Source organism: Lupinus angustifolius, chromosome LG05 (assembly GCF_001865875.1).
Source record: "Lupinus angustifolius cultivar Tanjil chromosome LG05, LupAngTanjil_v1.0, whole genome shotgun sequence".
NCBI classification, from domain to species: domain Eukaryota; kingdom Viridiplantae; phylum Streptophyta; class Magnoliopsida; order Fabales; family Fabaceae; genus Lupinus; species Lupinus angustifolius.
In genome coordinates this window covers 4,014,015-4,025,775 of record NC_032013.1, presented here as the reverse complement: position 1 = coordinate 4,025,775, position 11,761 = coordinate 4,014,015, and the positions used below count along the sequence as shown (strand labels likewise).

Below are 11,761 nucleotides of genomic sequence, written 5' to 3'. Positions count from 1 at the left end.
TATATATAATAATTATGTATAAATATATAATTAAAAAATGTAAAATTGTATATAATTAGTAATCATGTGTATATTGAAGTAATATATTTTCTTCTTTTTTGAACCAAAACAAAACAAACATTAGAGTAAAAAGTTAATTTTCGTGACCCTTCTAGATTAGTATCTGGGTTATCTAAACTTAAATAGATTTAATATAGTCTGATTAAGATTTTTTCAATTCAAAGTAGATCAATGTTTACCAACGGACGTTGGTTTAAGTGGTACATGTTTGATTCCCCTTAAGCAAAAACTCGATTTCAAGTCTTGTGGGTGGAAAAAATGTCCGTTGGGTAAGTTAGCCTCACGTACCTGTGGATGTTCCTGGCATGGACAAAATTGCCTCCAGTACAAGAGTACATGTAGGAAACCAAAAAAAAGTAGATCAATGTTTCATTTGATTAAGACTATAAATTAAAGCCTTTTCAAATTCGGTCAATGACCAGATTGCCCAATCCAATCTTCTAAACATTGCCTAGATAGACTAGGAGATGATAAAATTATTTACGGGTGATAGTACTGCTAAAATTATCTAAAACGAATATCAATAATAATAGTAGTTGATGAACAAAAATCTTTTCTATCCACTAGTATGTATCACTCATTTGCTACCAAACAGGAATAACCAATTCTCTAAAAAGGATAAGGTAATTTACATTTAAAAAGGTTATTAGAATTTTTAATGAGAAAGTTGTTTCTCACTTGTGCCAAAGTAAGTGGTACATATTAGTGGATATATAAAATCTTTATTCCTAATTAATAGGTTGGGTGAATATATTGATACGCACTAATCACTATAGAGCTACCAAGATAATTATAAATTCACTTTTATATATGTTTAACGTTTTACAACAATTATATAGTCCATTTTTTATTAATCTTCGACTATTTATTTTTACAACAATCTTTTTAAAAAAATTATTCCTATTTAACTGAACTTCTCAACATTCAAAACAATATTTTATTTATTTCCAATATACTAATATGCTTATTAGTGTAGAAAGACAAAAAAGATATCAATTTCCAATATCAATTATTTATATCCAATATACTAATATGCTTATTATTGTAGAGAGAACATAACATAAAAACAATAACACTTTTGTTAACAACAAAAATACCAACAATTTTCATAGTCCGTGTAAAAGAATCTAAGACAAGACTGATAAAGAAACAATTAAATACTTCATAATCAACTTTAATTATTAAACTAAGGTAACGGAAAATTATTATATAAATATTATTGATATAGTAAATATTTATATATATTGATTATTATAAAATTTATAAATAATTTTAAATTTAAAACATAAATACTTGCGAACAACATTGTATAAGCATGAACACGTAAAAGGGACGAAAGTCGGCCTTAGTGATCCAATGGTGCCGAGTAGAAGGGCTGTCGCTCAACGGATAAAAGTTACTCTAGGGATAACAGGCTGATCTTCCCCAAGAGCTCACATCGACGGGAAGGTTATCTTATAGTGATTAGATTTTTTATATACCCAATTCAAACCCTTCACTCCTATTTTATTCATATTGATCCATTGTCATCCCTAATTTGATTTGTTCAATCAGTCAAATAAAAAATCTTGCACCTATCCAACCAGACCAACTTATTTGATTGACCACACACCAAAATTAGTGGGAACTAGTTCTACTCATATGATTTAAGAATAAATTTGGTAGCTAATATGTAGGTCTGAGTGGAAAAAACATCTAAACATTAGCGTTCTCCTAATTTTTTTTGTTTTGATGTTTTTAACTTATTTGGAATGATGTTTGTTATATTATGTTAGCATAAAACCTTATTTTTTTTAGTTAAGTTTAATTTATTTGTGTGATTTCAATGTTATTAAAATTAAAATATATATTATTGGATAACATTTAAATTTAAATTTATTTAAATTATTTTGTTATGGCACAGATTCTCTTATTGTTTGTTTAATTAGGTAATTGTATGATAATTCTATTTGAAAACATAAAATTATTCAATAATATTATGATTTTTTTACAAGAATAATGAGTCAACTACATCAATCACCAACTTATTAATCTAACTAATAATAAATTGAGTAATGAATTTAATATTTATACACCCTCTAAAATTAAATTTTTAGATGGTTACTCAACTTTCATTTGATGAATTCAAACAGTATTGAAGGCTGCATTGCTAAATGAGATGATAACATGAGTACTTCTAAGTTCTAACAATTAATGATATAAATTTTAACTTTTTAAAGAAAATCATCAACCTATTATAAACCTTCCATTTCAGTTTTTAACTCTCCTATTCCAGAGATGATACAAGCCCTCACTTGATGACCCATCCAACATATATAAATAAAACTGATAGGAAATATGAGTAGTGGACCTGCAAATTTCAATCCATTTTTTTAATCCTTCACGAAAGCAAAGCCACATACATAAAATATGACTTATTCAAACAAGACAAACCAACCAACTCGTATCTTAATTAGAACATAGATCATAGATTATACATAGGTGATACATAAATATCAATCTTCGGTAATCCAAATGGACGATCCTGATCAACTCTCCCTTCACCACATCATATCAACGGCTCAGATCGAAAGAAATCAAATCCTCTCAAGCTTCACCGCTTTTATCACCGGATTAGCTCGCGCTATTTCCTCTCTCCCCACCGTCTTGAAATCGAAACTGCACTCGTGTTTCTCCGGGTACCTGTGGGTCCCACAGAACGTGACCCCACACCTGCACTTGAACCCGGTCAACCCGACCCGTTTCCTGCACGAGGCGCACCGGTTCGGTTGAACCGCTGCAGAAACTAAACCAGACCGGTTCGGTTGAACCGCTGCAGAAACTAAACCGGATGAAGCAGCGCCTTTGGATACGGTTGCAGCTGAGATCGATGCACTAGGGATGAGAACGACGGCCGGAGATGACGTGGACAACGGCGGTGAAGAGGTGGAGGAGGTGGAGGAGGTGGATAGAGCGGTTTCGATTGTGGATTTGGTTGATGCTTCTTCTTGTTCCTTTAAACGGATATCTCTGTAGCATTTGGAACAGAGATTCATGGTGGTTGGGCTACCGATGAAGCCACAGTTATTGGCGCAGAGTCTGTGTCCTTCAGGAGCTTGGCATCGATGTTCTTCAGCCATGGTATGTGTTTGAATCTGGATCTGAGATTCTTGATTTTCTTTTTCTTTTTTATTCTTCAATAAGAGGGGAATTTGCGTGAGGAATATGAGAAAACTATGAACCTGAAGAAAATGGAAAAGAAAGACGGTGAGAGAAAGGTTTAGGGAGAGGTGGAAGTGAAATATTGTATATAAGTAGAAAGAATGGAAAATACAGATAACAAAAACCGTAATCTGTTTTGTTTTTTCTACGTTTTCGCGGTAAATGAATAAACAACCATGGTCATAAATAGGCAAATTTAGTTGCTGTAACGAAAATAAAATAATATAACAATAACAAAAAAGGAAAATAAAATAATATAACAATAACAAAAAAGGAAAATAAAAATAAATAGAATAAAATAATATTGGGTTGATATTTTTTTGGTGGTATAATCCAGTAGAACTGCTCACCTATTAGATACTCGGTAAAAAAATTAAATCTCTACAATAAATAACTATTTCTTCCCATAAATGTTGTTATCATAAATCGAATATGATTAGGTTGGAAATGAATATGTGGGTGATAAAAGGAAGGTAGCGGAAGGGATTGGAAAAAGGAATCGTAAGGAAGAAGGATTAACAGAGTCAAGACAGAGGAAGAAACGGCGAAACTGGACAAATCTGAATAACCATTTTTTTAGTTCTAGAAACTCTTGTAATATGTATAGATTATAATATAATAAAATATTTTATGAGATGAGGAGAATATTCATATGTTTTTTATTTTTTAATTCGTGATCCATTAAAATATAATATAATCGGGAGAAAGACAGGTTAGGCTGAGCTGGTTGGTTACGGTTCTGGTGCTAGTGGATTTGTTGGTAGCCACTTTAATTTCAGCATCTTTTTTATTTTGGTTACTTTTTATATTTAGCAAAAGCATGACCTGAAGTGCTTTTTTATTGAAAAATATGTGATCGTATTTTTACTATGAAATAGGTTTAAATAATTCTGACTTTAATAAAAAAATTATCTCTCACATTTTTTTGATAAAAAACTAATTTCCTTCATTAACTTTAATAAATTGATACCAAAACTTTGTTCACTTTTTAAAACTTGTATTTAAGGCTGAATTATATAGTGTAGTTGAAAGTTTTTATATTTGTTTTATTCGTTTTATTACTTTTATTTAAAATTCATGATTAATAATTAAACTAAAACATAAGTTAGGGATGATATGTTATCATATTGAAAATTTGTTACATCTCAATTCGTAGTATGTAATCTTAATAATGTTAATAAACTATTATAAAATTAAATTCTATTGAAGTTTATAAAATAAATGAAAAAAACTAATAATAATAATGATCATCATAGTCTCATACCGTGTCCGTGTCACTGTGGTTTCAGAGGGTGAAACTGAAAGTGATTGGGAAACATTGAAAAATACTGAAACGTGGCTGGATAGATATTAGGTAGACAAGATTATGACTTGTTTGATGAAAGCAAAAAAGATTGTTTGATTTTGACACCATTATCATTCCAATTTATTTATTCTTATATTTTTATTTATTGATCATAACTTTATTAAAACAATAGAAAATTGAAACTAATATTGGATTGTAAATTATATGAGCAAATGGAAATAAAGATATTGTATCATGAAAGAGTAAAATATTATTGACTGTAATACTTTTAATAAGTTGATTAAATATAAATAATAGATAATTAAATGTTTTATACATAGTTAATAACTTAGTACATTATCTATTATTTATTAGTACTACTTTTTAATGAGTCAATAATAATTAAATATAAATGATAGATGATACAATAATAATCTAAAAAGTTTTAATTTTCCTCAACATTATTTGGTTCCTCCAACTATTAAATGTCCACTAATAGAATATTTCAAATATTTTGTTCCCCAATTGTACCATTTATTAGGTGTCTTTGAAATGAAAGAATATAAAAAGAAAGATAAATGAAAGAAAGAGTCTAAGGAGAATGATTTTCTTACTTAATTTTGTATTAGATTTTTGTATTGTTTGGTATAAAAAAAAGAAGATAAAATGTATATATAAATTTTTGAATGACAAAAATATATATACATTAAAAAGAATATGAAGCAAATGTTTTATTACTAATTAAAATTTTAAGAATTAAAACTTAATATTTGTTGTAAAAATTATTTTAATGTAACTTTTAACAATATTTACAAAGAAAAATAATGATGGAATTTTTTTGTAAATAAATAATATTGTAATATAAACAATGGTTAAACGAGTTGATTGTGTCATTTCACGCCCCTCACTTTCTCCTCGGATAAGGATAAAAAAAAATTTGGTTTGATTCATGCACTTTTTATTTCTCTCATCCCTTATTCTCTTTTCAACTAAACAATAAAAAAAATTAATTTCTTTACAACTTCATTCCTCTCAACTTATTTTCTTTCTTTCTCCACCCAACCAAACTAAGACTAAAGTGAGAAGAAAGGTACTTGTAGTGTTTATTTTTTAATTTTCTATAATATCCTTATCTTTAACATATAAGTATTATTATTTATATAGGATAAAAAAATTTATTGAACAAAAAAAAATTCTCTCTTCTAATTTTTTTAGAGTAAATTACACTGACACACTCTGAGTTTTAGTGAAATTATACAAATCACCCCTCACTTTTTTACACCTACACAAACCCCTCGTTTTTATACTTTCGTTATACTGACCACCTCTGCATGAGAAATAAGTGTAATTTTGTGAACAAAAAATGTGATAAATGCAATTAAGTTAAACAAAACATGATATATTGTGGAGACAAATGCAAATAATATATGAGTCGATACCTCTTTATTATTTTTGGTTCATTACGATATAGTATAAGGGCGATTTAAACAATATCTTTTTAGATTTGTTGATGCATTTTGTAACAAAATATAATAAAGATACATTAATTTGTATATTATTTGGATTTCTCCTCACAATATACCATATTTTGTTTAACTTAATTACATTTATCACATTTTTTGTTTAAAATATTACACTTATTTCTCACGCAGGGATGGATCAGTGTAACAATGAAAGTATAAAAACTAGGGGAGGTTTGTGTAGGTGTAGAAAAGTGAGAGATAATTTATGTAATTTCACTAAAACTCAGGGACTGCCAGTGTAATTAACTCTTTTTTTATGTTTCTTTCATACCAAACAACTCTTACAATCAACTCATTTTTTCATTTCTTTCCTTCTCTTATAATCTTTCTTTTTATCTTTCATCATATTTTACCCCTTAAACCAAACCAACAAAGTATAAATGAACATCACATTAGTCTCTTGTTTCACTTCGTCAATGAGGCCACTGTTGGCTGCTAGCATGGCACATTAAGTCACTGAAATGAGCGCTACCACTAGAAGTTCGTTGACGAGTAGCCAAGTCTAGCATACTACAATAACTCACTAAATTATGCTTTTAATGTAACTTCCAATATAATTATAACCTAGAACATCACTTAAATGCTTAATCATGTGCCATATATCACTTGGTTATTGTAACCACACTTGTTTGATCACTAATATTACAAGATCAGCTACCAGAAAGGAATTGATACATTTAAACTCTACTGGAAGGGGAATGGCTAGATTACAAGAAATAGACTAAGAGGAAGGATGAAAATCCCAAGAAATTTACCAAGGTCAAGCCAGAAACTTGTAAACAATTTATTCATTAAAGTGGCCATAAATCAGTAGGTACACATCTACTGTCCCACATTTTGTGCCACTCCATGTGCCATGAACTTGTGCTCCCTAAATCATCTATAAAATTGGAATCTAAACATCAATAAAATGTATATATGATAGTCAAACCAAAATTATTGATATCAAGTGACCAACAAATATACTTTGCTAGCTTAAGGTTTATCTTATAGGTGATAACAGAACAAATGTTCAGGCTATACCATCAATAAATTAATTAGTTAACTCACTAACTCATTTGCCATTCTTCAAAAAAGTGCAACAACATTTGCTCCAAATAGGTAAAAAGAGACAGATGAGAGAATAACATGTTGTGGGCATGGATCTGTTATTCGAAATTGTATTTCAAATCATGTCACAAACCAATGATATTAAAGTAAAAACTGAGAAAATAATATACATTTAATTATTTTAATTAACATGACATATTTTTATTAGTCTGAGATATGATGAGACACAAAATCCTTATCCATCATGCTCTAGCATAAAAAATGTCTGGTTACAAAGTACCAATCTATGCGTATGATTAAAGCTTCTTGTCTCCCTTGGCACTATATTTTGATGGTGAAGCAACATGGTATACAAAGGAACTATGATGGATCACTAAGGTTAGGATCCATATACTTAGCCGAAAACCTACTTGGAGAATAACATCTTGACATTAAGGTAATGACTACTGACACATTTAGAAAGCATATGGAAAAAAACATTGTTTTGATCAGATATGGGGGCCGCATTCCATGGTAAAACACATTCACGGAGTCCACTAAAAACATATTACTGTAAGAGAAAAATATATAAACTGACATATGAGTTTTATATATATTACACTCTTAACTTTACTTTCCTCCCCAACACACAATAAATCAAACCATCCATTTCTCAACATTGGATAAAGTTACACGAAAAAGTGTACTGAGATCCACTTTGTCCATCGAATCATGCTGGGCCACTTACATGCAAGTTGCAACTACTATAATAAGAAAAGTTTACTCAAAAGAAATGTATTAGATTACAAGGCCAATAATATTAAGCCTACAAACAGCCTTACTGTAAGCAACTGTTTCCCTATAGAAGATATGAGACATAATAAAGAGAAGGAGATGGATGGGAGAAATATTAGAAATGAGTAATTTTTTATATTGTTTGATATGAGTAAAATGAAAAAAAATAAAGGTAATAGATAAATCTTATATTTGAAAATATGAAAATACCATTATAACAAAAATAATGAAACAATACTATCATATTATATATTCCAAGATCATATTTATCATTTTATGTTATTCAACACTTTCCACTAGTTTTCTCTTATTCTTTGGTGAGATATGATTTTGTGTGGTTCCCAAATACTTTTTAGTTTCTCCACCGTTTCTCCCTTCTTAACCAAAGGAGGGAAAAATCTATTTTCTCTTTAATTTCTCTCCTTGCAACTGATTTCCTCTCTTTCTCTATAAAATCAAATGAAGGCTAAATATAAAGGAGAGAATGCCACCAAAAAATAGGATAGTAACGAAAAAAAGAAAATTGCAACAAAATAATATGAAACTACTATATGAAAATTTCCCACTTTGACCTAATTATATTAAAGCATTGTTTGTCCAACTATAGTTTGATAGACTTAGGTAAAAAGGTCCTTCACAAATTTAGTATGTGTTTTATAAGAATTATGTTTTTAGTTGATAGTCATAGAATATTTAGTGTTATCATGTCTTTCATAATAATACTTAATGTGTTATATCAACAACTTAACGTGTCATGTCAGCAACTGTTATAGTATGTTTGATTGTGGTAAAAAATGAAGGAAAGAAAGTGAGAGAAATGAAAAAATGTAGGAAAAAAAATCTTTTCTATTGTTTTGGTTGTATTGAAAAGAAGGAAGGAAAGAAAAAATGGTGGGACCCATATCATTATGTTTTCTCTCCAATATTCGGAGAAAAACAATTAGAGAAAATTAGACTAAGATCGACTGTCTCAAAGTATGTCCTACATTATGTCTCAAACTAATAATGATAAAAGAAAAATAGAAAAAATAAGGAATATTTAATTTTTTAATTGAAATAATATGTCATTAGGTTAGGATATGATTTTGGATATGAAATCATTGTTCGAGAAAATTTGCGACATATTTTCTCGTCGCTAATCCCCTATATATTTAAAAATTTCATATTTCGTATTAGTTACACTAATAAATGTCGATAATTTCCTAAAATTCTAAAGAAAACAAAATAACACATGCATATGTCATTATTAATAAACAACAAAACATTAATTTAGTAGTATAAAGTCCCGCTAGATCCATAGAAAAATTAAAAGTTCAAGGATTCGATTCTTGTAATATATACTTATTGGAAGAGACATTTATATACTATGAAAGAGATTAGTTCCTTAGTCATAGGTGATGAAATACTCTTGGTAATATAAAAAAATATCATTATTAATAATAAATTATATTATTTGCTCTTCACTTTCTTTCCATTTTCAATGATACTAAACAACGAAAAAATTATAATATTTTTTACCTATTTTCTTCTTCAGTTTTTTCTTTCTCAACTTTTTTTTCTTTTTTACTTTTGTTTTTTATAAACCAAACACAATATTAATGACCTCACTCACAAATTGAAACGGAAGAACTACGGATGTACCTATTTGAAATTTCAAATTAATTGGTCAATAAATTTTTTGAAGAAACGAGTTGAAAGTCATTTAATCTTAAGTGGCTAATGATATTTGACGCCAGAGTGAAAATGTAAGCAAGTGGAAGTGGAATTGATGGGAAAGACTTGGAGACTCAGTCCTTTCCCAAAAATAGTGCCATACCGTGTGAATACTGTGGGATTTGGACTTTTGAGAGGAGTGGCGACTCGTGTTGTGTTGTTTTTGTATCCGTGGGCCGGAGTTGGCAACGTCCCCTCATCTTAGGTACAACATCCATACCTCACCTCCTCTTATTGTTTACAAAATATGAAATAAAGAAGAAAAAAAATGTATGCACTGACAATGTACAAAATTTATACATTGTCATTGTATTATCCTCTATTTATATTTAATTATCATTGATTCTTCAACAAAGTAGTACACATGAATGGTGAATGACATAATGATCATATATAATTTTTTATACTAACAATGCATATATATTAAACTCTATGAAATATCGTTATGATCCAATAACTAAAAATAATTTTTTATAATACTCAAACAAGAACAATTCTTATGTAAAAATCGTGATAACAATAAATTTGATTCTTATAACTATATGATTAGATAAAAGTTAGTTATCGGTCACACAATCAATTAAAAATGTAATGTAATTTATATTTTAATTTTGATTATTCAAATAAGTTTTAGTGGTCCATATTAATTGTTCTCATTTCTCACAATATAATTATTCTCATTTCTCACGATAATAATTGTTTTGACTAACTTCACATTAATGTTAATCATTCGCATATAATTACTAAAATGATTAAGATTATACACATACTTCATAAGTTGGCCTTTATAAACTTGTATTGTTCATTGAGGCCCCTGAGGAAGCATATTACATGTTCAGAATCCCTATAGTTCATCATGGTTCTCAAGAGAGCACACCTAAATCTAATGCTATAAGAATAGTTTGGAATGGGTCCTAGGGAATCAAATTATTCTCATAAGATTTCTAGATAAGTAAAGAACGTGGAGACATTCTTATCTCCTTGTTTCATGGAGTGAATTTCTTACAATAAGTCTGAAGTTCGGAAATGATCATTGTTTGAGAATCTATTTTTGAGATCTTCCCATAGTTCTTGTAAATTGCCTATATAGATGGTTCTTTGAGAAATTTGTTGGGTAAATGACCATAATATTGCATCTTTCCCAAGAGTTGATGATTGGGTCTATTTGTTGTGGTATCTCTATTATTTCATTGACAAATTTGAATTTGTTATTGGACAGAAGAACTTTCTTTATGGATATGCTCAACGAATGGTAATTTCCCCATCTAAGAGAGAAGATACTAAAATATCTGTGGATTCTCACCTAGGTGGTGGTAGTAAGGGCTTGTTGGATTCTATGTGAAATTTAGGATTTGTGATTGTTGTTGTGTTGCATCTGATTTAGTATCCATGATGAGTTGTTTTGTTGTTTGATTGAAGAAGAAGAAATGATAGAATGGATGATGAGTTGTTTTGTTGTTTGATTGAAGAAGAAGAAAGGATAGAATAGAATTACAGCTCTTAATAATTTGAGAGCTCTAATACCATAAAATAATTCATAGATCTGGAAGAGGATCTAAAATGTTTTAATTAATTAAAACTAGTTGTACATATAATATATATATATATATATATATATATAAATATATATATTACAAGTTAGCTTGAAGTAAGCAATAAAGGAATAACTACCTATAACTACTTTATAACTAATCCTAATTAACCCATTTGTTAAATGTACAATAATGCTTTTGTCCATCTCCAAAATACCCTTATAATTTTGGCACAAGTTTATGATGTGCCATCAGTGAATTCTGCTGCCCCAAGGCTGGTCTAGCACATGGTTCTGGTGGGCTAAGACTAGTTTAACTTGTGTGCCAAGGCTGATCTGGCACATGCTTTTGGTGCACCAAAGCTGGATTCTGGCTTGAATTACAAATATCTGGTTCAGTCTTTTGGCGCATTCTGGCATGAGCTCCTTGGTGCATCTGGAACGATCATGGGGCAAGGATGTGGTTCATATGGCATAACTTGGCATAGGCCAACTGGACACCTCTGACACATTATATTTCATTACCTCTTGATGTATGATAACCCCAATATTAGTCTTGCCCACATTTTCTTATTTGGCCTAATTGCACAACGCTTAAAAGGCATGATGTATTTGTTCTGTTAA

General features: G+C 29.4%; 1 protein-coding gene and 1 long non-coding RNA gene across 5 annotated transcripts in view; one reads left to right on the top strand and one right to left on the bottom strand.

Moving 5' to 3' along the window:
* LOC109347533 overlaps positions 1-3,513 on the top strand; it is a 7,579-nt gene extending 4,066 nt beyond the window's left edge. The window contains exon 3 of the long non-coding RNA XR_002107611.1: positions 3,324-3,513. This is a non-coding gene — a long non-coding RNA (uncharacterized LOC109347533). The remainder of the gene's footprint in view (positions 1-3,323) is intronic.
* LOC109347531 (zinc finger A20 and AN1 domain-containing stress-associated protein 6) lies at positions 2,509-3,327 on the bottom strand. Of its 4 annotated transcripts, none has more exons than XM_019587438.1 (2): positions 2,849-3,327; positions 2,509-2,812 (listed from the first exon to the last, which is right to left on the bottom strand). In XM_019587438.1, exons 1-2 carry the CDS (start codon positions 3,177-3,179, stop codon positions 2,637-2,639), a joined length of 507 nt encoding a protein of 168 aa, XP_019442983.1. In that variant the 5' UTR covers positions 3,180-3,327; the 3' UTR covers positions 2,509-2,636. The 4 variants fall into 4 exon arrangements, with proteins under 4 accessions (XP_019442983.1, XP_019442982.1, XP_019442984.1 ...); XM_019587437.1 differs by having other exon boundaries at positions 2,509-2,856; positions 2,890-3,325; XM_019587439.1 differs by having other exon boundaries at positions 2,509-2,856; positions 2,893-3,323.